At 36.4% G+C, this 27,920-nt stretch overlaps 1 protein-coding gene across 1 annotated transcript in view; it reads left to right on the forward strand.

The window, feature by feature from the left end:
• The window catches only part of LOC142225905 (protein son of sevenless-like), a 114,207-nt gene extending 92,429 nt beyond the window's left edge, over positions 1–21,778 (forward strand). Inside the window, exon 4 of the mRNA XM_075295763.1 lies at positions 21,494–21,778. Within this exon, the coding sequence (XP_075151878.1) occupies positions 21,494–21,510 (17 nt within the window). The 3' untranslated portion in view covers positions 21,511–21,778. The remainder of the gene's footprint in view (positions 1–21,493) is intronic.
• The last annotated feature ends 6,142 nt before the right edge of the window (positions 21,779–27,920 follow it).

A 27,920-nucleotide genomic window follows, 5' to 3' on the forward strand; every position in this document is an offset into this window, starting at 1 on the left:
GTAAATTCTTAATAGAAACAGATCACAGACCATTGACATGGTTATTTTCGATCAAAGAACCAAATTCTAAACTCGTTAGATGGAGGCTAAGACCATCAGAGTTTGATTATGAAATTAAGTACAAGAAAGGTACCAAAAATAGCAATGCCGACGCACTGTCAAGAATTGAGTGGGAACAAGTAAATATAAACCTAGTGGATATCCAAGAATCAATAATAAGAGAAAGCAGTTCGCCTATCAATATGTTTAAAAATCAAATTATAATAAATAAGATATCATCGGGTTCTGCACAAATAAAAAAGGAAACAATTTTCCAGAATAATAGGAAAACCATTAGAATAAAGTCGCTCGACAAAGAATATATAATCATGTTATTAAAGACCTATTTTGACCCAGACCATATAAACGCAATTATGATCGACGATGAATTTTATGATATATTTCAGAATACGTACTTCGAATTCTTTTTAGAAAATAAGAATTTCAGAATCATAAGATGTTTTAAGAAATTAGAAGACATAGAAGATGAACTTATGTTAACCGAGATTATAGAAAAGGAGCATTTAGATAAAAACCATCGAGGTATACAAGCAGTATTTGAAGAACTAAAGACACAAATATATAATACTAAACTTAAAATAAGAATAACCCAATTTATCAATAACTGTGAAATATGTACACTCGAAAAATATGACAGAAGACCTCCAAAAATTCCATTTAAAGTACAGAAACACCAAATAATCCAAAAGAAATAATACACGTAGACGTTTTCTATAGCTTATCTAAGTCCCTCTTTATGACAATAATAGATAAATTTTCGAAATTTGCAGTAGCATATAAAATAATCGGAAGGACATGGACTGAATTCAAGACTAAACTTCTCCAATATATAAACACTTACGGAAAAATAAAAAAAATAGTCGTAGACAATGAACTAGGTTTTAAAGCCATACCTATGCGACAATTCCTGAACGACGAAGACATAGACATTCACTATACCTCCAATAGCAATCACACGTCAAATTCTGACATTGAAAGACTTCACAATACCATAAACGAACATTTAAGACTCCTAAGACATGATGAACGGAACAAGGACGAAGACATAGAAGACAAGATAAATAGAATCATTGGATTCTATAATAACACAATTCATAGTACGACAGGTGTAAAACCTATCGACTTTATTTCGGGAAAAATACATGAGAGTAGATACAAGGAAATTCATGATAAAATAGCTTTGAAGAAAGAAGAATATATCAAAAAACTAAATGAAAATCGGAAAGACGTAGAACTAGAAGAAGGAATGAATTTCATAAGAGAAATTAGAGGAGGAAAAAATCACCGTAAATATAGAAAAATAGACACATTAAAACTGGACGAAGAACACATAGAAAGTAAAACAACCGGACACAAATATTATAAGACACATGTTAGACTAAAGAAGAAATACCAAGATAGAGACAATCCCACTGTTACTGCAACCAAATAATTCTTTTTTATTTTCAGACAATGGACAGATTATTGACCTTGACATTACTTACAACCATTATGGATCAAAAACTGCATATCCACGACCTGAACAACAATAACGGATTCTTACCTATTAAAACAGGCATTTTTAGACCCATAGAACATTACTGTAAAGTAGTACATATCATAAACTTAACGGAGTACGATCAAACCTTAAACCTTATTTCAGGAAACAGATGTTAAGTGGGACCAAATTGGACACAAAACCTTTATTGAATACAATGTATAAGAATTTTGAATTACTAAAAGCAAAAGTCGACTCTTTGAAACCTCACTTTAAATCAAAACGCGGACTGATTAACATATTTGGAAAAGGACTTAAAATAATAGCAGGGACTATGGACAATGACGACAGGGAACAAATAGAAAAATGTATAGAATTTCTTCATAGTAATCAAACACATATATCAAATAGTATAAATGGGTTAACTCATATTAGCATGACAATGTCTCGACAGATTAGGAACATAACAAACCACATAAATAATCAACAGTACCAAATAGAAACATACGTAAATAGAATCAGGAACACAATACAAAAAAGACTATCAACAATAGAAGACGAAATAACATATATGTCACAAGTATATCAGATAAACAATGGCATCTCAATATTTCAAAGCCATACTAACGATATCGGCAACATAATTTTTTCTAGCAAACTAGGAATAATCCCGACAGACATATTGACCAAGACTGAACTGGACTTAATTCCCGACTTAGATAGTTACACGAATATCAAGATAACTGTAGCTTTTCAAGCACAAACACTTTTCATAATACTGAGAATACAAATATATGCAGAAATACCAATGTCAAAAATTTTATTTGAACCTCTTCCAAATTTTCAAAATAAGTCAATCTTTCTGAAGGAACAGGAAGTGCTTACTGATATAGACAAGAATGTATTTAGAATAAACGTTAAAGACGAGTTACGGAAAAATCTTGAAAAAATTGATGATCAGTGTCTAACAAATCTTTTAAAATCTAAAGAGGCAGAATGCCCAATGAAGAAATTACAAGAGCCAGAGATAGTGGAAGTTTTCCCCGGCTATTTAGTATTTAAGAATTATTATCAAAACTTTACACATAATTGTAACAATAAAGAAGATAATATTAAAGGAAACTTTTACATAGAATTCGAAAATTGTCAAATTAACACAACCGATAAAACCTATGAAAACGTATATATAAGAATACATGACAAATTAATTTTGAACAATTTTGTAACTAGAATTAAGGAACCTTCAAACGAAACTGTAAAAGATTTGAACATAGAATCTTTATATATGAAACAATTAGAGTACGAAGAGAACATGGAAGAATTAATAAATAAATCTAATCAAATAAAAACAATAAATCTAAGCATACATACAATAATCATTTTATCAATTTTAATTATATGTGTAACTTTCATATCAAAAACAAAGCAAAAATATATTATTTCGTCGGAGCCTCAATCTAACGATGGGGGTGTTATGACAGCTAAAATTGAAATCATTTAGCTGTAATGGAATTACAACACAAGTTGAGTTTACAAGTAATTTTGCCAATGCAAAATTACCTTTTTCTGCTAATTGCACAACAAACTTTCTCACACCTACCTTTTCGTTCATTTTGCAATCTTAAACTGCAAACCAATCTTTTTTTCAATTCAAACTTTCTCACACCTACCTTTTTGTTCATTTTGCAATCTTAAACTGCAATCCAATCTTTTTCCAATTGCAAAACACCTTTTCTCACTTACCTTTTTCCATTTTCTAATTCTGGTTCATTGAACCTATAATTGCAACTCAAGCTTCTGTCATTCACATGACCCAATTAAAGACCAGCTTTGTTTTTGGTAAAATATTGTTAACGTAATGCACTTTGTAATAGCAATAAGAAAAATGTTAACGTAATGCACTTGGCAATAGCAATAAGAAGTATATTATAACCAAATTTGAATAATAAAGAGTAGATGATATCTCAACTTAGAACGAATCGCATCGTTTTATTACCCTCTCTTATTACCGAAGTAATAAGGGAATAGTTTTACTATGCTGCTTGGCTGTTACTTTTGGAATATTGTTGGATTATATTTTTCGTTTCGGTGTTATATCTACGTTTAATGTTTTTGTAACGTTTCATCTTGAAAATTTAGTTGTAAATTTACTCGTTTGCGAATAAGTTCATTGTTCGTTACTTCTAAAAGTAATTATCAATATTTTTGGATTTTGATAAAATTTTTCCTGTTATTTGTTTAAAAAAATTTCCCTGAAGACGAACATAGGAGATGTTTCGAAATATTGGATAATTCTAAAATACAACTCAACAAAAACAACAACAACAACATCTGTTTTTATTCATATGACCTCAAGCCGAACTAAACAAATATAATTTTATTTATTTTCATATATTATTGTTGCATGCCTTTATTCACTGAATTTATGACGTCCGAACTGGATGTATTTTATTTCAGCATTTTTTTATATCTTCGATTATAAATGATTTTTTCTGATATATGCATATCGTTAGGATAATTTTTTTATTAGGTAGGTTAGGTTAGGTTAAAGTGGCAGCCCGATTAAGATTCAGGCTCACTTAGACTATTCAGTCCATTGTGATACCACATTAACTAAAAGTACCTATTACATATGGGCACTTCTAGTTTTAACCGTTGAACCTTCTCGATTATTTTCTTCTGTTGAACCAACCAAATTGTTCCAAAAACATTAGCAGACTGCTTACGTTAACGTTTTCCAGGTCCGCCAGTAATCTGAAGGTATATGCCCCTAAAATTTGCTTACGCCTTACCCAAAATGCAGGACACTCACACAAGAGGTGTTTTTTTGATTCCTTTTCCTCCGCATCATGACAGCTCATACAATAGTCATTATACTTCGCACCAGTAGTTTTTTTAAAATAGCCTATCAGGCAGCGACCCGTTATAGCAGATATCAGGAGTGATATCTGGCGTCTCGAGAATACTAGCATATCTAGTGCGCGGTTTAAGTTTAAATGGGCCATATTTGCTTGGTGTCGTTACAACCCTTACAATTCTCCCTGGCTTAACCTAGTGGTTGAAGCTCAGCTTCCCAGTCCGAAGGTCGGCGGTTCGACTCCACTTTGGGGCGAATTGAAAAATGTTTTTTCTTTTGTGTTGTTTTTATTAATCATTGAATTTTTATGTATTAAAATATAAAAGTCTTTTGATTTTGGTTGTTAACAATTACGCGGTGATGTTGTAAACAAAAAAATGAACATATAAAAACTGATTTATTTCCTTTCGCGATTCTTTAGTTTCGATAAAATTAATTTAAAAGTTACCAAAATCCAAAGTCTGTTTATATACGTTGCTAGCTAGTTAAGTTTAAATACAACTCAGGCTTAGTCTAGTGGGATAAGCTGAGATTCGCAGTTGTAAAGTCGTGGATTCGATCCCTGTCTCTTACGATGGTCAAATCAAATTTGTAATTTTATTTCGTTTGAATAAAAAAATGCACTTTGCAAAATGCAACGGCTTTTTGTTTTGGTCTGTAAAAGAGAAAAATAAAAATAGAATAATTGTTGCTGTAATTGTTTAAATTAGCGCGGATATTAAATCGAATTTAAATTTAATCGGAAATATTTTAATCGGTATTATTTACGCGATTACATGCCATCGAGAATCAAGATATGTAAAATACGTTACGTTGTTTTCCGTTTGAATTCTAGAAATATATTTGAAATCTCGTTTTTTTATATTTTATTTATTTTGTTGTTTGATAGTTGACCTTTAAACTGTTAATTATATTTGTTTAGTTGGACTTGAGGTCATATGAATAAAAACAGATGTTGTTGTTTTTGTTGAGTTGTATTTTTATGTAAAATTATCCAATATTTCGAAACATCTCCGATGTTCGTCTTCAGGTAAATTTCTTTAAACAAATAACAGAAAACATTTTACACATTAATAAACAAAAATATATATATCAAAATCCAAAAATATTGATAATTACTTTTAGAAGTAAAGAACGATGAACTTATTCGCAAACGAGTAAATTTAAAACTAAAGTCTAATTTGATTTTCTATATTTTTGTACAATATTTCTATAAATATATGCACAATGGTCTGTATCAGTCTTAAAATTCATCCGTCTTTCTGTAGGTACATTTATAATATATAACATCTGCAGTGTAAATCTCCTCTTATAGTCGGTTTCTTGGCGTATGTCCTGTTAGAGTGCAATGTGCTGCAAGCGCCGTCTTTTGCTCCAAGGGTTGTCAGTGGCTTTCTGATCAGATTTATGCCCTGAGATTCTAGTTTTTAATTTGGTTTGATGATTTGAATCTTTTTGTGAACCCGGGAATATATGTCAAGGGTTTGTAAATTTTGGGTTCAATGTGGTCATGTTTGGTGTGTTTCGTTCTTTTACATGTTGAATTAGGTCATCAATCGTTTTATTCGGGAAATCATTTAATCTTCTTATAAAATTTGTAGCCGTATTCATTATGATTCGTCTAGGATGTTTGGCTGTTGGTTTGTGATACCAGTTAATTTTTATTCCATTTGTGTGCCTTAGAATTATAGTATCTAAGTATGGTCCTCTTCTGTTTCCATCGTAAATTGAATTTGTCTATCAAATGCGTTTAAATCTGATAAAGTAGCATGAACGTCATTTTTATTCAAAATACAGAACAGATCGTCTACCTATTTTGTCATTATTTTTGGTTTGATTGTCAATTTCCATTGCACTACTTCCATTGCAATATCGGTGAAGCTGGTGATCCCATTGGCATTCCTTTACGTTGTTCATACACCTTTTTATCATACACAAAATATCTTGAGTCCTTGATACAAACAGTTAACATTTCTATAAAAACATCGATCGGTATCTTTGTGTAGTCCTTTATTTCGTCCCATTTTTCTTTTATAATCTTAATCGCCAAATTTACCGGAATGCTTGGAAAAAGAGATATTACGTCGAACGAAATCATTGTTTCATTGTCCTCAATCTTAATGTTACTGGTTTTATTCTTAAATTTAATTGCGTCTTTTACATTATATTTGGAATCTTTCGTCAAATTTTTCAAAATATTCACAATATATTTTGATAGTTCATAAGAAGGGGAATTTATTGAAGAACATATCGGTCTTACAGGGACTCCTTCCTTATGTATCTTCGGAAGTCCATAAATTCGCGGGGCGTTAGCAGTTTTACATATTAATTTCAATTTTTCGTTGGCGTCAATAATGTTCATTTTGAATAATTTTTCTACCAGTTTATTATATTTCGTCTGGAGTATTGAAGTTGGATCTCTTTTTAAGCGTCTATATGTACATATATCTCTTAGTATACTTTTCATCTTTATTTCATAATCGTCTTTATACATCGCTACGGGTTTCCCCCTTTATCAGCAGTTAGAATAAGTAAATCTTTATTTTCTTTTAGATATTTTTGTGTCTCCCCCATTGTGTCAAGTATAAATTTCTCTTTTTTATTTGGTTTAGTCTTTTGTATGTGGTCATCTATAAGAGAAGCTAAACGTACTCTCGCGTTCTCTTGCTCTTCTTTATTGTCTAATGTTTGTATGCACTCATCGCCTTCAGCTATAACATTGAACAACGGGAAGGAAGTTGTTGTTGTCGGAAGAGAAAACTTGGGTCCTAGAGAAAGCAGCCATTTAACATTAGTTGGTATGGTTTTATTTCTGAGATTCTCAAACCAACTTGTTTTGTTGTTCATGCCTAGCTCTACTTGTTGTTGTTGTTTCAATTCGTTTAGTTTTTTAATGTGAGTAGTTTTAATTTTATGGTTGTGTGATATTTGGAGAGTATTTTCACTCTCAATGAATTTGTTGTAGTCATCAGTGTTCATGACTTTGCTAAGTTGATCTTTAGCATTAGAAATCATTGTTGTATTTTTGTGTATTTGCATATCTTTGTATTGTATGATGAGATTCAATACTTTAGTGTGAAAGTTGTAGTTATACTTTTCTAATTCTCGTTCAAATTTTGGCGGCAGTTGTTAGTATGGAAGATGTTATAAGGATGTGTTGTTGTATTAGTGATGAATTTTGGTGTAATACCTGCTTGCTTGCATTTTATGAGAAATGTGGTTAATGCTTTTAGGGATGCTGCTTGGCTGTTACTTTTGGAATATTGTTGGATTATATTTTTCGTTTCGGTGTTATATTTACGTTTAATGTTTTTGTAACGTTTCATCTTGAAAATTTAGTTGTAAATTTACTCGTTTGCGAATAAGTTCATTGTTCGTTACTTCTAAAAGTAATTATCAATATTTTTGGATTTTGATAAAATTTTTCTGTTATTTGTTTAAAAAAAATTCCCTGAAGACGAACATAGGAGATGTTTCGAAATATTGGATAATTCTAAAATACAACTCAACAAAAACAACAACAACATCTGTTTTATTCATATGACCTCAAGCCGAACTAAACAAATATAATTTTATTTATTTTCATATATTATTGTTGCATGCCTTTATTCACTGAATTTATGACGTCCGAACTGGATGTATTTTATTTCAGCATTTTTTTATATCTTCGATTATAAATGATTTTTTCTGATATATGCATATCGTTAGGATAATTTTTTTATTAGGTAGGTTAGGTTAGGTTAAAGTGGCAGCCCGATTAAGATTCAGGCTCACTTAGACTATTCAGTCCATTGTGATACCACATTAACTAAAAGTACCTATTACATATGGGCACTTCTAGTTTTAACCGCTGAACCTTCTTGATTATTTTTCTTTGTTGAACCAACCAGATTGTTCCAAAAACATTAGCAGACTGCTTAAGTTAACGTTTTCCAGATCCGCCAGTAATCTGAAGCTATATGCTCCTAAAAGTTGCTTGCGCTTTACACAAAATGCAGGACACTCACACAAGAGGTGTTTAATTGATTCTTTTTCCTCCGCATCATGACAGCTCATACAATAGTCATTATACTTCGCGCCAATAGTTTTTGCAAAATCTCCTATCAGGCAGCGACCCGTTATAGCAGATATCAGGAGTGATATCTGACGTCTCGAGAACATTAGCATATCTAGTGTGCGGTTTAAGTTGAAATGGGGCCATATTTGCTTGGTGTCGTTACAACCCTTGCAATTCTCCCATCGAACATTTGCCATCATAACAGCCTTCTCACGCAGCATGAGCTTGCAGGTAGCTAGGGGCATACCAACAAATTCTAGTTCCCCTGGAATATGTAAGGTAGTCCCTAGCCTTGCCAACTCATCGGCTTCGCAGTTCCCCGGTATGTTCCTATGGCCAGGCACCCATATTAGGTGAATATTGTACTGCTCAGCCATCTCATTGAGAGATTTGCGGCAATCGATGGCCGTTTTCGAGTTGAGGAACACAGAGTCCAAGGATTTTATTGCAGGCTGACTGTCTGAGTATATATTAATGCCCACATTTTTTGGAACATTACTTCTCAGCCAATTCGCCACCTCTCTTATTGCTAATATTTCAGCCTGAGAAACACTACAGTGATTAGGTAATCTTTTCGCTATTTGAAGTTCCAAATCATTAGAATATACTCCGAAACCCACTTGTCCATCCAATTTGGAGCCATCAGTGTAGAAATCTATATATTCTTTATTCCCCGGGGTCTGTGTGCACCACGCCTCACTGTTGGGGATTAGAGTCTCAAACTTTTTGTCGAAAAGTGGACTCGCCAAAGTGTAATCCACTACGTTAGGCACATCTGACATTGTTTTGAGGACAGAACTGTGACCGTAACCTTTTTCCGACCACAGCGATAGTTCGCGCAACCGCACAGCCGTTGTTGCAGCTGACTGTTTGGCCAAAATGTCTAAAGGCAATAGATGCAGCATGACATTAAGGGAATTTGTTCCTGTTTTGCTGAATGCGCCTGAAATACACAAACACGCCATACGCTGAACTTTATCTAAACCAGTCGGTTTCTGAAGTGCCGGCCACCAGACTACAACACCATATAGCATTATAGGTCTAACCACTGCCGTGTATAGCCAATGCACAATTTTTGGTTTTAGTCCCCACTTTTTTCCTATTGCCTTTTTGCACGAGTACAAAGCTACAGTTGCCTTCCTCGCCCTTTCTTCAATATTAAGCTTAAAGTTCAGCTTCCTGTCCAAAATAACGCCAAGGTATTTTGCACAATCACCAAAGGGAATTTCAATACCCCCTAAGGAAATAGGCCTAACCGTGGGAGTTTTGCGATCTTTGCAGTACATGACTAATTCTGTCTTTGCGGGATTTACCCCAAGACCATTGTCTTTCGCCCATTTCTCAGTCATCCGGAGCGCCCTCTGAATAATATCTCTGATTGTGGATGGGAATTTTCCCCTGACTGCTAGAGCCACATTATCTGCGTATGCCATCACTTTTATCTTTTCTTTTTCTAGGGTAACCAGAAGGTTATTTATAGCAACATTCCAAAGAATAGGTGATAGAACTCCTCCTTGGGGAGTGCCTCTGTTCACATACCTTTGTATGTTTGCTTGTCCTAGTGTGGCTGAAATACGTCTCTTCATTAGAAGTTCGTCTAATAGCCTAAGTATACATGGATCAACATTCAGAGTTGTCAGTCCATTTAATATCGAGCTCGGATGGACGTTATTGAACGCCCCTTCGAGGTCTTGAAACGCCACGATTGTGTATTCTTTGACAGATGGTGAGCTTTCAATAAAGCTGACTAGTTCATGTAATGCGGTTTCAGTAGACCTGCCCTTCGAGTATGCATGCTGTCGTTTCGAGAGCAAACTTGAATCGACGCTAGTTCTAAGATAAATATCTATCATCCTCTCCAGAGTCTTAAGTAGGAATGAGGATAAACTGATTGGTCGGAAATCGTTCGCCCTCGAGTGAGAGGCTTTTACCGCTTTAGGTATGAAAACGACTTTTGTTTCCCTCCACTTTCCTGGGATATATAAGTTGATACATCCTTTATATATCGCCGACAACCAGGGGATAATTTTGTCAGTTACTGTTTGTAACTCCGCCGGAGTAATTCCATCAGGTCCGGGGGATTTGAATGGTCCAAAGCTATTTAACGCCCATCTTATTCTAGATTCCGGTACAATTTCCTCGATAGGAAACGACCGCTGAGCCACTGTGGCACCGCCAGAACCTGGTTCAACCGTCTGAGTTCCAGGAAAATGTGTGTCCAATAGTACCTCCAGCGTCTCCTCACTGGACGTTGTCCAATTGCCCTCCGATGTTTTAATGAAACCTGGAGCGGAGTTGGTGGATGCTAGAACCTTCCGTAGTCTGGAAGCCTCGGACCTAATACCCAATATTTGCATTTGGCTATTTCTAAATTGGCAACGACAGTGTCTGCATTGCACATTGAAGGAAGCAGAAACAAGTTAAGCTCGTTTTTAGCAATTATACAGGCTCGATTTACATCATTACCAGTATACTGCAATAGTTTGAACCCCGGAGTACTTAATTCACATATTTTGTTTCTATAAACGTATGGCTCTTGAATAAGAACTATGTCTATGTCCTCTTTCATCAGGAGAACTTTTAAGGCAGCACATGCAGCCTTACAATGATGAAGATTTATTTGGAGGATCCGTAGGACCATCGAAATTTTCAACAACCGTCACATCAGCCGCTTCAATCGAGTCATCAAGAATGTCCTCTTTAGAGATTTCGGTGACTCTCGCAATAACCATAGGTTCAACTTGGGCGAGATCTGAGGCAGTAGAAACTTCCTCATGTATACGGTATCTATCCATGTCTTCAACTTTGGTATCTCCCTCGATTTCGCAAGAGGATCCGCTTACTTCTGATTCAGACAGAGGCTTGTCCATTTCTGAATCCTTTAGCTGATCGTTTTCATACACCTTCATTTGGATATAATGAAAGCCATAACATACACGGCCCTGAGACTTTGCTAGATGTGGCAAAGACTGAGTGTTCAATATAAGCACGGCATGCCGTCTTGGTCCATCCACTTAATTCAAACGGCCAACCTTCCAATCAGCTGTTGGAAGATCTGGATTGCATCGTTTCAGCCTATTTAAAATAGATTCAAGGTCAGAAGGGCTTGCAGGTATCCACGCATGTGCTCTAGGTCTAGCCGGTATGTCTTTCTTCTCCACTAACTCTAGAGCAGCTCCTTCCCAAACTTCACCAATTAGTATCAGATCAGCTTAACCTTAACCTAACCTATAGAGCTCTGGTCCTCAAATGCGACTAGCTTAAATCGTCCTTGATACCCACCAGTCTCTTGGTGTCGAGGATCTGGGCCGGGAAACTTTTCCAGCACCTGTGAGTAGACGACAGACAGAGCATTCTCAATTTCCCCCATTTTTGCTTTGGAACCATACCGTCCAATGCTCCTTTATTAATGATAGCCATCACAAGGCTGTCTTTAGCAACTGAGGCAAACGATCTTTGATCCCTTTTGGAGGATAGCAGCTCGTCCGGCGATCGTTCCCTTTTTCCAGTCTCAAGAATTCCTTGAGCCCATTTTAAGGAATCGCTTTGTTTAGCCGACAACGTGCTTGGGTCGACTGATCCTAACTTCTTTAGGATAAACAAAGCATTTCTGCGTTCCTTTAATCTCTTTCGTGAGGGATTACCTCCTTTAGATGTCGTTACCTTAGAAAAAATTCGACTTGTCAGAGTGTCGCCACCTGTCGACCCGTCTACAGGTCGACTAATTGCCCAAATTTATAACTCCAGTCGATACCCGTCCACTGGGCCCTGAAGTTAGCAACCCAGTGGATGACTTGGAATTTCGCTGCATGGATATGGTTAATATCCCACCACACTTGAAATTCTTAGTAAGTACCTATTACGATGAGTTTATCCGCTATTGAAAAACACGTCCGTTCCGTTCGACGGTTGAATAGAGAAGAGGGAAAAAGTTCGACTTTGTTTGGATGCACGTAGGCTCAATGACCTGACAGTGAAAGATGCCTATCCTCTTCCCCACATTGAGGGTTTAAGTCGTTTGGGCGACACTCATTTTATCTCTAGCATTGATCTCAAAGTTGCGTTCTGGCAGATACCACTGGCAGAATCATCTAGAGAGAAAACAGCCTTTACTGTGGCAGGACGACCCTTGTACCATTTCACGGTCATGCCTTTCGGGCTGTGCAATGCCGCCCAAGGTTATGCCGTTTCATGGACAAGGTCATTCCTGCTCCGTTAAGGGAAAAGGTTTTTGTGTACCTTGACGATTTGCTTGTGGTATCTGCTGGATGTGCAGAACACATCGGTGTTTTAAGAGACGTCGCGAAGTGTTTGGAACTTACAGGTCTTACGATCAATGTCGCGAAGTCTAAATTCGGTTATAAGGAGTTAAAGTACTTAGGTTTTGTTGTAGGCGAGGGTTTACTTAAACCGGATCCAGAGAAAATTAGGGTAATAGAAAAGTTTGAATACCCGACTACCGCGAAACAGGTTAGAAGCTTTTTAGGTACCGCAGGATGGTACCGGCGCTTCATTCATGATTATGCCACCATTTTCGCGCCTATTAGTGAATCTTTAAAGAAAGGTAGACAATTTGTGTTCTCTGATAAGGCAAAAGTTGCGTTTGATAAACTTAAACAGTGTTTGACAGCTAGTCCAGTACTTTCTAATCCGGATTTTAATAAGACGTTCTATGTACTATGTGACGCGTCCGATGTAGGTGTGGGGGCGGTCATATTTCAGGAAGACGACGAGGGAGGAGAACACCCTATCGTGTATATCTCCAGGAAATTGACGACCGCACAATGAAATTATTCAGTAACGGAACGTGAATGTCTGGCGGTAGTTAAGCGTTTCAGACCTTACATAGAATTGATGAGTTTTGTGGTGATCACTGATCACAGTAGTCTTAAGTGGCTTATGTCACAACGTGATTTAAGCGGACGTTTAGCCAGGTGGAGCCTGCAGCTTCAATCGTTTACATTTGAAATCCGTCATAGAAAAGGAACACAAAACGTGGTCCCGGATAGCTTATCCAGATATGCACTAGATTCTCTTGAGGTTGATCCTACGACGTTAGTCGACTTGAAGTCCAAGGCATTTGAGTATCAGAAGTTAGTTGAGACCGTCCTGTCTCAGAAAAATCTGTTGCCTGATCTTAGGGTTGTATGCCCTTTTTTTTATAAGAGGACGGCATCGTATACCGGCAACGTAAGCGAGGAGGAACATGCTTGGAAACTCTGGGTTCCTGCAGAGTTAACGAAAAGTTTGACCAGGAATGCACATGAACCACCGACTATGTCTCATGGGGGTATTGGGAAAACTATTCGTAGAATACGGGAGTATTTTTACTGGTCGCATCTAGGCGTACAAGTTCGTGATTTCATTAACCGATGTGACATCTGTACACAAAAAAAAAGTATCACCAAAATATTTCCAATTAAAAAGTTAATTGAAGTTGAAAATTTTTTCAATTAATAAATTAATTGATACAATTAACTTTTTAATCATGATAGAAACATTATGTTAATTAAGTCAATGATTGAAATTTTTAAAATGTTTAATTAAAAAATTAATTGATAAATAAGAAAAATAAGAAAATAATTCAGTTAAAAAAAGTGCTGATTTTTTTTTACTTTTTTAATTAAAAATGTATTTCAAACAATCATTTGTTAATCCAAATAAAAACTCTAAGCCAATCTAGGTTAGGTTAGGTTAGGTTAAAGTGGCAGCCCGATTAAGATTCAGGCTCACTTAGACTATTCAGTCCATTGTGATACCACATTAACTAAAAGTACCTATTACATATGGGCACTTCTAGTTTTAACCGCTGAACCTTCTTGATTATTTTTCTTTGTTGAACCAACCAGATTGTTCCAAAAACATTAGCAGACTGCTTAAGTTAACGTTTTCCAGATCCGCCAGTAATCTGAAGCTATATGCTCCTAAAAGTTGCTTGCGCTTTACACAAAATGCAGGACACTCACACAAGAGGTGTTTAATTGATTCTTTTTCCTCCGCATCATGACAGCTCATACAATAGTCATTATACTTCGCGCCAATAGTTTTTGCAAAATCTCCTATCAGGCAGCGACCCGTTATAGCAGATATCAGGAGTGATATCTGACGTCTCGAGAACATTAGCATATCTAGTGTGCGGTTTAAGTTGAAATGGGGCCATATTTGCTTGGTGTCGTTACAACCCTTGCAATTCTCCCATCGAACATTTGCCATCATAACAGCCTTCTCACGCAGCATGAGCTTGCAGGTAGCTAGGGGCATACCAACAAATTCTAGTTCCCCTGGAATATGTAAGGTAGTCCCTAGCCTTGCCAACTCATCGGCTTCGCAGTTCCCCGGTATGTTCCTATGGCCAGGCACCCATATTAGGTGAATATTGTGCTGCTCAGCCATCTCATCGAGAGATTTGCGGCAGTCGATGGCCGTTTTCGAGTTGAGGAACACAGAGTCCAAGGATTTTATTGCAGGTTGACTGTCTGAGTATATATTAATGCCAATATTGCTTGGAGCATTACATCTCAGCCAATTCACCACTTCTCTTATTGCTAATATTTCAGCCTGAAAAACACTATAGTGATCAGGTAATCTTTTCGCTATTCGAAGTTCCAGATCTTTAGAATATACTCCGAAACCCACTTGGCCATCCAATTTGGAGCCATCAGTGTAGAAATCTATATATCTTTTATTCACCGGGGTCCGTGTACACCACGCCTCACTGTTGGGAATTAGAATCTCAAACTTTTTGTCGAAAAGTGGACTCACCAAAGGGTAATCCACTACGTTAGGCACATCTGCCATTATTTTGAGGACCGTACTGTGACCGTAACCTTTTTCCGACCACAGCGATAGCTCGCACAACCGTTGTTGCAGCTGACTGTTTGGCCAAAATGTCTAAAGGCAATAGATGCAGTATGACATTAAGGGAGTTTGTTCCTGTCTTGCTGAATGCACCTGAGATACACAAGCACGCCATACGCTGAACTTTTTCTACACTTGTCGGCTGGTGAAGTGCCGGCCACCAGACTACAACACCATATAGCATTATAGATCTAACCACTGCCGTGTATAGCCAATGTACAATTTTTGGTTTTAGTCCCCACTTTTTCCCTATTGCCTTTTTGCACGAGTATAAAGCTACCGTTGCTTTCCTCGCCCTTTCTTCAATATTAAGCTTAAAGTTCAGCTTCCTGTCCAAAATAACGCCAAGGTATTTTGCACACTCCCTAAAGGGAATTTCAATACCCCCTAAGGAAATGGGTCTAACCGTGGGAGTTTTGCGATCTTTGCAGTACATGACTAGTTCTGTCTTTGCAGGATTTATTATACGGAGGGCTCTCTGTATAATATCTCTAACTGTTGATGGGAATTTTCCCCTGACTGCTAGCGCCACATCATCTGCATATGCCACCACTTGTATCCTTTCTTTTTCTAGGGAAACCAGAAGGTCGTTTATAGCAACATTCCAAAGAAGAGGTGATAGAACTCTTCCTTGAGGAGTGCCTCTGTTCACATACCTTTGTATGTTTGCTTGTCCTAGTGTGGCTGAAATGCGTCTCTTCCTTAGAAGTTCGTCTAACAGGCTAAGTATACCCGGATCAACATTCAGAGTTGTCAGTCCATTTAATATCGAGCTCGGATGGACGTTATTGAACGCCCCTTCGATGTCTAGAAACGCCACGATTGTGTATTCTTTGACAGATAGTGAGCTTTAAATAAAGCTGACTAGTTCATGTAATGCGGTCTCAGTAGACCTGTCCTTCGAGTATGCATGCTGTCGTTTCGAGAACAAATTTGAATCGATGCTAGTTCTAAGATAAATATCTATCATCCTCTCCAGAGTCTTAAGTAGGAATGAGGATAAGCTGATTGGTCGGAAATCCTTCGCCCTCGAGTGAGAGGCTTTTCCCGCTTTAGGTATGAAAACGACTTTTGTTTCCCTCCACTTTTCTGGGATATATGATAAGTTGATACATCCTTTATATATAGCCGACAACCAGGGGATAATTTTGTCCGTCACTGCTTGTAACTCCGCCGGAGTAATTCCATCAGATCCGGTGGATTTGAATGATCCAAAGCTCTTTAACGCCCATTTTATTCTAGATTCTGATACAATTTCCTCGATAGGAAACGAACGCTGAGCCACTGTGGCACCGCCAGTGCATGGTTCAACCGTCTGATTTCCAGGAAAATGTGTGTCCAATAGTACCTCCAGCGTCTCCTCACTGGACGTTGTCCAATTTCCCTCCGATGTTTTAATGAAACCTGGAGCGGAGTTGGTGGATGCTAGAACCTTCCGTAGTCTGGAAGCCTCTGACGTATTCTCAATACTGCTGCAGTAGTCATTCCAAGAGTTATGCTGAGCCTTTCTCAGTTCTCGCTTGTATCCTCTCAGATTCCTCTTGTAAGCGTCCCAGTCCTCAGGGGCTCTGGTGGACTTTGCCTTGTTAAAGAGCTTCCTGCAGGATTTCCTCATATTACTTAATTCCGTAGACCACCATGGTGGTCGATGTTTCCCCCTTGGCTTTCCTCTAGGGCATGCAGCTTTCAGTGAGATGTTGAAGGCCTTAGTAATCCGCTCCACTGCGTGTTCGATATCTTGCACATTTCTCATATTTGTCTCTGTTATTTCCGGTATCATCATATTGAACGATTCCCTATACCTATTCCAGTCAGCTTTCCTAACATTTGACGAAAATATGGTCTTGGTGATATGAACATCAAATTTGAAACTGATGTAGCGATGATCTGAGAAGCTGTGTTCACTTAAAACATGCCACTCAGATATCATTTCATTCAGTTCTTGCGAGGCCAAGGTGATGTCCAAAACCTCTTGCCTGTTTTTAGTGACAAAGGTTGGGGCATCTCCCTTGTTGCAAACTACCAGATTAGTACGCAAAATAAACTCTATTAGCGACTCTCCCCTTGCATTAGTATCACTACTTCCCCATATACTATGATGTGCATTCGCATCGCATCCCATAATGAGTTTCGTCTTTGTTTTCAGTGACTCCTCCACTAAGGTCTTAACGGCATATGGAGGCATCTCCCTGTCATGTCCCATGTAGACCGAAGATACCCAATATTTGCATTTGGCTATTTCTAAACATGCAACGAGAGTGTCTGTATTGCACATTGAAGGAAGCAGAAACAAGTTGAGCTCGTTTTTAGCAATTATACAGGCTCGATTTACATCATTACCAGTATACTGCAATAGTTTGAACCCCGGAGTACTTAATTCACATATTTTGTTTTTATAAACATATGGTTCTTGAATAAGAACTATATCTATGTCCCCTTTCATCAGGAGAACTTTTAAGGCAGCACATGCAGCCTTACAATGATGAAGATTTATCTGGAGGATCCGTAGGACCATCGAGATTTTCAACAACCGTCACATCAGCCGCTTCAATCGAGTCATCAAGAATGTCCTCTTCAGAGATATCGGTGACTCTCGCAATAACCATAGGTTCAACTTTGGTGAGTTCTGAGGCAGTAGAAACTTCCTCACGCATGCGGTATCTATCCATGTCTTCAACTTTGGTATCTCCCTCGACTTCGCAGGAGGATCAGCTTACTTCTGGAAGATCTTTTAAAGTTGTGCCTTTGGAAGAACTTCCAAATTTTTTGATGGGTAACTCTGCACTTCTGCCACATAGAATCAGCAATAATTTTTTATGAAATAGCGCAATGACTCATGCAAACGATCCATAAATTCTGTTCCTGGTGTAATACAATTGCTACCGAATCGTTCGTGTTCTCTCACTTCACCTAGGCTCTGCGCTAATCGTTCCAAAGTTCAGCTTCCTTGGCTGAACGAAAACGTCTACTACGCTGTTGATTCATTTTTGCACGAGGGGTCACGCCGTCAATGGCCACACGCTCACAAAAAATCGCTTCTGTAACATATACTCCCAAACATATTTTGCTTCAAGCATATACATTTTTGGGTATTGCCCAAACATTTATATGTTTGATCTCTTCCAATATATAATATGTTTGAAAGCATATTGGTCTAAACAATATATGTTTGGGTAGTCTAAGTTCCAAACATTTTGTATTTTTGCATCCAAATTCAATAATGTTGTCTTCCAAAAAACAATATGTTATTATGTGACCATATAATATGTTTGGAAGCATTTTGCACCCAAAAATATTATATGCTTAAAAAAATTCTCCCAAACAATATTGTGCTCAAAATTTTATTTATTATTTATATATTTACAATCATAATGAATTATGAAAATAAACAGGTAATATAGGTGCTAACAACATAGGTTTTCGACCTGAATGCTCAAAATTTTGTTTCTGTCTAATTGTATATTCCCCCACATCTTTCTCACTTCCACGAGATTTTTTAGTTCTTAGCACCTTTTTCTGTAATACAAACATTGTAGGAGAAATTATTCAATTATATGATTTTTTTATTTTAATTTTACCTTTTGCCGGACGGGGATTCGAACAGCGGACCAAACAGTTTGTAAGGATCAAAGAAGTAGCTGATCAATTGCCCAACAAAAAATAAAATGTTAATTTTGTACTAACAAGCAACAACCACCAACTTAATTCAATATCTCTCCCTGTTAAATAGCGCTCCAAGCTACTAAACACATATATGTTTATAGGCTATTTCTAAATTAATATATGTTTGCATCCAAGCATATTATATTTACAAACATTTTATGTCCCAAACATAATATGTTCTAACATATTAACATATATGTCCCAAACATGTTATGCTAGTTTATGAACATTATATGCTTGCACTCAAAAATATTGTGTTTAAAATTTTGTGTTCCAAACATATAATGTTTATAGCCAAACATATGAAAAACAGTCTTTTTCATCCGTGCAGGTAATTTCAAATGCGTTCTCTCATATATTTTTGTTTTTCAAACCTTTACCACGTGGCCATTTGTTGTTGCACACTTTATTTATTTCAACCCTTTGCTATGATTTGTTGTTGCCTTCAAAATATTTATGCACACATTTTGAATGCAGCAGACAGAATGTCGCCAATCATGTTTTTCAATTTACGCGAAAAACAAAAACCCAACCGTTCGTTACGAGTTACTTCCACAGACTGATCTCTCCATCATACATTGTTGAATAAATACCCATTCTCTTGTTCTCTTTTCGCTCTTTCCATTGCTCAAAATTATTCAATTTCAATCACAAAGGTGATTAGATCAATCACATGTGTAATTGGAAACGGAAAAAATTTCAATCACGTTTGTAATTGAAAATTATTTCCGAATTGATTAACAAATTGATTGAATCAATTAATATTTTAATTGGAAACGTAACAAATATCAATCATTTTTTTAATTGGTTTTTATTCGGATTTGATTAAATAATTAATTGAATCAATTAACATATTAATTGAATCCGTTTCCAAATTCAATTAAGTGTTTAATTGAAAAAATTTTGGTGATAATTTTTTGTGTGTACTTTTAGTTAATGTGGTATCACAATGGACTGAATTGTCTAATGCGCTTTACAGTTTATCGTTTAGTTTTTAATTGTCAAAATGTGCTGACAAAAAATCAAGAAGAATAAAATGGAAAAAGCGCCATATTCTAAATAATTTATTGCAAAGTGAAGATGCAAAGTGTTATTGAGAAACTGGACATCTACAAAAAACAAAAAGTAATACAAAGTGCATAAAGATATGGAGGAACATACGATAGTAAAATGAACTTTCCTCCATGTTCTGGTTTACGAATTCGCAAAACGCAAAATTTTGCATTTTCAATAACTTTTGAACCATTCCATGTTTTGTCATGAAATATGTTCCAGTTAAGAACTATTTATACAAATTTCGTATTATTTATCATTATGGTTCAGAAAATAGAAATTTTGCGTTTTTCGAATTCGTAAACCAGAACAGGGGGGTAAGTGTCTCATATATTTAAAAATAATTAAAGTTTTTGTAACTTCTAACGATAAAAATTAAATGTTGATACTATAGCCATGTCGTTTGATTACTTCTATGAAACTTCTTGTCATTGGTTAGGATTAAATGACATCCTATGGTTTAGGTTCAAATGGAGATCACAAGCTTTAAAACAAAAATAATACACTTTATTTGTTTTAAAATTTTCTAAAGGTTATTTTATAGCGTTTACGAATGAGCAGTCAAGCCAAGAACTGGCGATTTTTTAATCTGTTGTTGCTGGAGATCATGATCGCGCTGAATAATCCATGCGTTCAGCATTTTCCCGGATGCTTATGGGAATATTACATGGAGCAAAATCGCTATAACATCAACAATTAAAATTTACTATTAAAACAAAATACATAAGAAAAGTTGACTCTCATCAAGTGTACATTTTGAGTGTAGACTAGTGTTATTAATAATATTTTCTTTTAGTCAATAATTTTATAATTGTTTTTTAATACTGTGATATTTATGAAATGTAATTTCTTAAAATCTATTGTAGACCACCTGAAGAAGCGATTCAATATGGCAATCGCGAAATATTGGGAAAAATAAATAAAATGTTGAGCTTGAAAAATCATTAATTTATTATTATAACATAAAAAGGTCCAAGAAAATCAAAGAAAATAATAAAAATTATTAATATTACTCAAATTTTCATTTATTCCGAATACATATGTATCGCCCGATAAATCATAAATGCTCTTTTGTACAAATGCATTCAAATTGCTTTTGGTTTATATTTCCTATACTTTTTTTCTAACATTGTGTTTCATCCCAGGGCGTTAGCCGATTTAAATTTCAATTCTAGAGATTTTGTACAAAAAATTGTCTCCATATCTTCTAAGATATAAATATTTCAATATGGGAATATAAACCTTCATAATAACTCCCAACATAGGATGTAATAGTCGGCCTTGCCCGACTTCAGACTTTACTTGTTTTATTATATATTTATATTCTATTAGTTATATTTATTACGAATCATACCAGCATCTATTGACATTGCAATATTATTTTATTAATACATGTAATAGGGTATATAAAATGAAATTAATATTAAAGTAAAATTACTTATTCTCATCCATTGTTTCTACCTTCCAGTTAAGTTGCTGCCGTAACGATGTTGACCTCCTTTTCGGATTTCAATCCCTACGAATAGAAGATCATAAAAGAGTTTTCCCCCCAAAGATTAGCGTCACTGAATATTACCTCATCATAAAAAATTCCACAATAAAGACGAATGAATGGGGTCGTTATACTGGTGTTTCCTTTATATCATATTTCCTTTATATACCATCACGTATATTGATAGACCTATATTGTTTTGTTGAATTTCAATGACTTCCATATAAAAACCGTGAAATGTACATACAAATTAAAAACAAATATTTTATTTTTATGAAATTGCACAAACGTCGAAACCAGGGCTGTGGAGTCTGAGACTGAAGATTTTGCTGGAGTCGGAGTTGTAAAAAGTTTGCTCAATTCCGACACCGGCTAAACTAATTTTTTTAAAACACTTCACATTTTTGTAACTAAACAAGCTTTTACGCAAAATCGTTTCCATAGCGTTATTCATTCGATAAATGTAAGTTATGACTGCAAATGAAAAGCAACTTCCAATTGAAGGTGAGTACTAAGTTCGAGTTTAGCCGCTAAAGTGAAAACTAATCAGTAAAAAAGGCATAAAATTATACATATTTGTTGCGTATTTCACTATAACTTGATGGGGAATAGCCCAAAGCAAATTTTCACTATGTTTGTATTCCTTAAAATAGATTATTAAAGAAAAGTAATCGTGAAAAAATGGCGATTTTAGCGGCTAAACTCGAACTTAAGGGGGTCATTTTATGTTTCCTAACAGGTTGGCTGATAAGTCCCAGGTTTGACACATAGATGGCGTCGTTAGTATTAAATTATTTAATATTATTTGTTATATAGTACCAACCTTCAAATGATTCGTGTCAAAATTTGACGTCTGTAAGTCAAATAGTTTGTAAGATAGAGCGTCTTTTGTGAAGCAACTTTTGTTATTGTGAAAAAAATGGAAAAAATAAATTTTGTGTTTGATAAAATACCGTTTTCTGAAGGGGAAAAATACGGTGGAAGCTAAAACTTGGCTTGATAATGAGTTTTCGGACTCTGTTCCAGGGAAATCAACAATAATTGATTGGTATGCAAAATCCAAACGTGGTGAAATGAGCACGGAGGACGGTGAACGCAGTTGACGCCCGAAAGAGGTGGTTACCGACGAAAACATCAAAAAAATCCACAAAATGATTTTGAATGACCGTAAAATGAAGTTGATCGAGATAGCAGAATATAGATATCAAAGGAACGTGTTGGTCATATCATTCATCAATATTTGGATATGCGGAAGCTCTGTGCAAAATGGGTGCCGCGCGAGCTCACATTTGACCAAAAACAACATCGTGTTGATGATTCTGAGCGGTGTTTGCAGCTGTTAACTCGTAATACACCCGAGTTTTCCGTCGAAATGTGACAATGGATGAAACATGGCTCCATCACTACACTCCTGAGTCCATCAACAGTCGGCTGAGTGGACAGCAACGGGTGAACCGTCTCCGAAGCGTGGAAAGACTCAAAAGTCCGCTGGCAAAGTAATGGCCTCTGTTTTTTGGGATGCGCATGGAATAATTTTTATCGATTATCTTGATAATAATAGTCAACAGTGACTATTATATGGCGTTTGAAGGTCGAAATCGCGGCAAAACGGCCCCATATGAAGAAGAAAAATGTGTTGTTCCACCAAGATAACGCACCGTGCTACAAGTCATTGAGAACGATGGCAAAAATTCATGAATTGGGCTTCGAATTGCTTCCCCATCCACCGCATTCTCCAGATCTGGCCCCCAGTGACTTTTTCTTGTTCTCAGACCTCAAAAGGATGCTCGCAGGGAAAAATTTGGATGCAATAAAGAGGTGATCGCCGAAACTGAGGCAAAACCGAAGGAGTACTACCAAAATGGTATCAAAAAATTGGAAGGTGGTTATAATCGTTGTATCGCTCTTGAAGGAAACTATGTTGAATAAAAAAACGAATTTTGACGAAAAAATTTGTTTTTCTTTGTTAGATCGGGGACTTATCAGCCAACCTGTTAGAATGTTAGACTAGCAGATGGGTTGAATCAATCCATATTAATGTCCACCATCAATACTATTTGAAATATTTCGAACAATATTATTTTTTTAATTTTTATTTTAAAACCATATACCTATATACATATGGCGAATATACATTTCTATAGAAAATTTTGTAAAACTTTTATTTCTATAGAAAATTTTGTAAAAATTTTATTTCTATAAAAAAATTTGGTCAACATTTTATTTCTATAGAAAATTTTGTCAAAATTTTATTTCTATAACAAATGTTCTCAAAATTTTATTTCTATAGCAATTATAAGTAAAAAATTTGTAAAAATGACTCAAATGTTCCTATACCTCTCATACATATATATCAACTGATTAATCATGAATGCATTTTTGCGAAATTGTCTAAATAATTATAAATAAAAAAATTAAAGGATTTGAGATGGCTTCAATAGTTTTAGTCCACAATGTCTTGAAGGGTATAATACAATGAGCTCCGTGCAACTTTGAGCTTTCTTTAGCTTACCTGAATCCACGCTAGTTCTAAGATACATGTCTATCATCCTCTCCAGGGTCTTAAGTAGGAATGAGGATAAGCTGAAGGATTTCCGACCTGGAGAGGATGATAGACATGTATCTTAGAACTAGCGTGGATTCAGGTTTGCTCTCGAAACGACAGCATGCATACTCGAAGGGCAGGTCTACTGAGACCGCATTGCATGAACTGGTCAGCTTTATTGAAAGCTCACTATCTGTCAAAGAATACGCAATCGTGGCGTTTCTAGACATCGAAGGGGCGTTCAATAATGTCCATCCGAGCTCGATATTAAATGGACTGACAACTCTGAATGTTGATCCAGGTATACTTAGGCTGTTAGACGAACTTCTAATGAAGAGACGTATTTCAGCCACACTAGGGCAAGCAAACATACAAAGGTATGTGAACAGAGGCACTCCCCAAGGAGGAGTTCTATCACCTCTTCTTTGGAATGTTGCTATAAACAACCTTCTGGTTTCTCTAGAAAAAGAAAGGATAAAAGTGGTGGCATACGCAGATGATGTGGCGCTAGCAGTCAGGGGAAAATTCCCATCCACAATCAGAGATATTATACAGAGAGCTCTCCGGATGACTGAGAAATGGGCGAAAGATAATGGTCTTGGTGTAAATCCAGCAAAGACAGAAATAGTCATGTACTGCAAAGATCGCAAAACTCCCAAGGTTAGGCCCATTTCCTTAGGGGGTACTGAAATTCCCTTTGGTGAGTGTGCAAAATACCTTGGCGTTATTTTGGACAGGAAGCTGAATTTTAGGCTTAATTTTGAAGAGAGGGCGAGAAAAGCCACGGTAGCTTTGTACTCGTGCAAAAAGGCAATAGGGAAAAAGTGGGGACTAAGACCAAAAATTGTGCATTGGCTATACACGGCAGTGGTTAGACCTATAATGCTATATGGTGTTGTAGTCTGGTGGCCGGCACTTCAGAAACCGACTTGTTTAGATAAAGTTCAGCGTATGGCGAGCTTATGTATCTCAGGCGCATTTAGTAAGACAGGAACAGACTCCCTTAATGTCATGCTACATCTATTGCCTTTAGACATTTTGGCCAAACAGTCAGCTGCAACAACGGCTGTGCGGTTGCGCGAGCTATCGCTGTGGTCGGAAAAAATGTACGGTCATAGTTCGGTCCTCAAAGTAATGCCAGATGTGCCTAACGTAGTGGATTACACCCTGGTAAAACCACTTTTCGACAAAAAGTTTGAAACTCTAATTCCCAACAGTGAGGCGTGGTGTACACAGACCCCGGGGAATAAAAGATGTATAGATTTCTATACTGATGGCTCCAAATTGAATGGACAAGTGGGGTTCGGAGTATATTCTAAAGATCTGGAAATTCGAATAGCGAAAAGATTACCTAATCACTGTAGTGTTTTTCAGGCTGAAATATTGGCAATAAGAGAGGTGGTGAATTGGCTGAGAAGTAATGTTCCAACAAATATTGGCATTAATATATACTCAGACAGTCAACCTGCAATAAAATCCTTGGACTCTGTGTTCCTTAACTCAAAAACGGCCATAGACTGCCGCAAATCTCTCAACGAGATGGCTGAGCAGTACAATATTCACCTAATATGGGTGCCTGGTCATAGGAACATACCGGGGAACTGTGAAGCAGATGTGTTAGCAAGGCTAGGAACTACCTTACATATTCCAGGGGAACTAGAATCTGTTGGTATGCCTCTGGCCACCTGCAAGCTCTTACTGCGTGAGAAGGCTGTTATGATGGCCAATATTCGATGGGAAAAATGCAAGGGTTGTAACGACACCAAGCAAATATGGCCCCATTTAAACTTAAACCGCACACTAGATATGCTAGTGTTCTCAAGGCGTCAGATAGCACTCCTAATATCTGCTATAACGGGTCGCTGCCTGATAGGCGAATTTGCAAAAACTATAGGTGCGAAGTATAATGACTATTGTATAAGCTGTCATGACGTGGAGGAAAAGGAATCAATTAAACACCTCTTGTGTGAGTGTCCTGCTTTTTGTGTAAGGCGTATGCGAATTTTAGGAGCATATAGCTTTAGATTACTGGCTGACCTGGAAAACGTTAACTTAAGCAGTTTGTTAATGTTTTTGGAGCAATCTGGTTGGTTCCACAAAAGTAAATAATAGAGAAGGTTCAGTGGTTAAGACTAGAAGTGCCCATATGTAATAGGTACTTTTAGTTAAATGTGGTATCACAATGGACTGAATAGTCTAAGTGAGCCAGAAATTTAATCGGGCTGCCACTTTAACCTAACCTAACCTTACTTATCTATAAATACATATACTGAAGACTGTTGGTAGCTGCTCTTATTGTGATGGGTATTTATATAATTATTTTATTTATTCAACATAGGACAGACATTGCCTTAAATTTAAATTATAGAGTTCAATTGGCATCAAATGTGAAATTAAGATCTTTTTTGCACACACAAATAAATACGATAATTTATATCAATCCATCAATCCATTATTTGAATCTTTCCCATTGTTTGTTGGGCAAGATTTAAAATTGCTACCATTTGCTTTTGACTCAAAGTGTCATCTCCATTCAATGTCAGCATCTTCAAACTTTTTTGTTGGTCTTCCACGTTCTTCATTTCTCACATCACAATCTTTATTTCTGACCAACTATTGGAGAACTCCTACACTTTGAATTTTAAGCACTTCTCCCGTACCTTTGTTCTTGTTTAACAATGGCACCACGATTAGAACCATATAAGACCATGGATCATGAGAATGCTCATTGTAAATCTCTGAATTAAATGGCTTAAAAGAAGATACGAGACTGGAATCGACTTTTCTTAAGAATAAGTTGCATGATCCAATCACATCTTCAGCCCAAGTTTGTAAACACAATGTATATTGAACGTCTATATCAACAATTAACCAATCTCATAAATACAAAGGCAAGACTTTTGCAAGGAAATGAGAATACTGACCCAGCAGCGCAACCTTTGTTTTGGATCTCAAAATGGGTGGATTACACTAACTCTGATTTACATGAACATTTGCACATGGAGTAGAAATAGTATTCTTACTATGCATGTCAAATTCGGTTGAAATCCGTTCAGATTTTGATATAGCTCCCATATATAGCTTTCGCCCGATTTACACTCGTGCATTACACTAAAACATGTTTTAGTTTGGCTGAAACAAATAAAAAGATTAACTTAGAGGCTATCGTAACACAATTAAAACAATATCTTGTGACAATATCAATATCAAATTGAGGCATAACAGCGTCACAATTTTCTCGTCAATGTTATTGTTTATAAAAAATATCGATATCATATCGATTTGTGCTATCGAGTTTTTCATTGGTCTGTCAAACAAAAATTGCAGTGTGGTCAATGCGTACGATTTTAATCGAAAAGTTGGACGCGGACATTGTCGTCCGGAATAACTTATAGTCTGTAAAGCGCATAAGTGAGCATGAATCTTAATCGGGCTGCCACTTTAACCTAACCCCATAATTCGGCCACAAGAAGACAACAATATTATGCGATTCACCAATACGCTGTAGATATGTATGCGAAAATTGAAACAGAACGGCTTAATGACCTCCGATTCAATCAAGCGAAATTGCGATCGGAAGAATATATACACTAGCGAAATGCAATAGTGAATGATGGCAATGTTATTGATATCGGACGTTTAACAATATTACCATCGACATATGTTGGCAGTCCGCGCCATATGCACGAATATACGCAAGATGCAATGTCATACGTTCGCAAATATGGTAGTACCGACCTATTCATAACATTCACATGGCCTGCTCAAGAGTTGGAGCTCCAAATTGTTTGTTTGTGCTCGCTTCAAATGGACAAACGAAAAACATTGTATATCAAAATGTTTTGGATTGACAATATT

The sequence above is a fragment of the Haematobia irritans genome, chromosome 2 (genome assembly GCF_050003625.1).
Source record: "Haematobia irritans isolate KBUSLIRL chromosome 2, ASM5000362v1, whole genome shotgun sequence".
Taxonomy (NCBI): Eukaryota; Metazoa; Arthropoda; class Insecta; order Diptera; family Muscidae; genus Haematobia; species Haematobia irritans.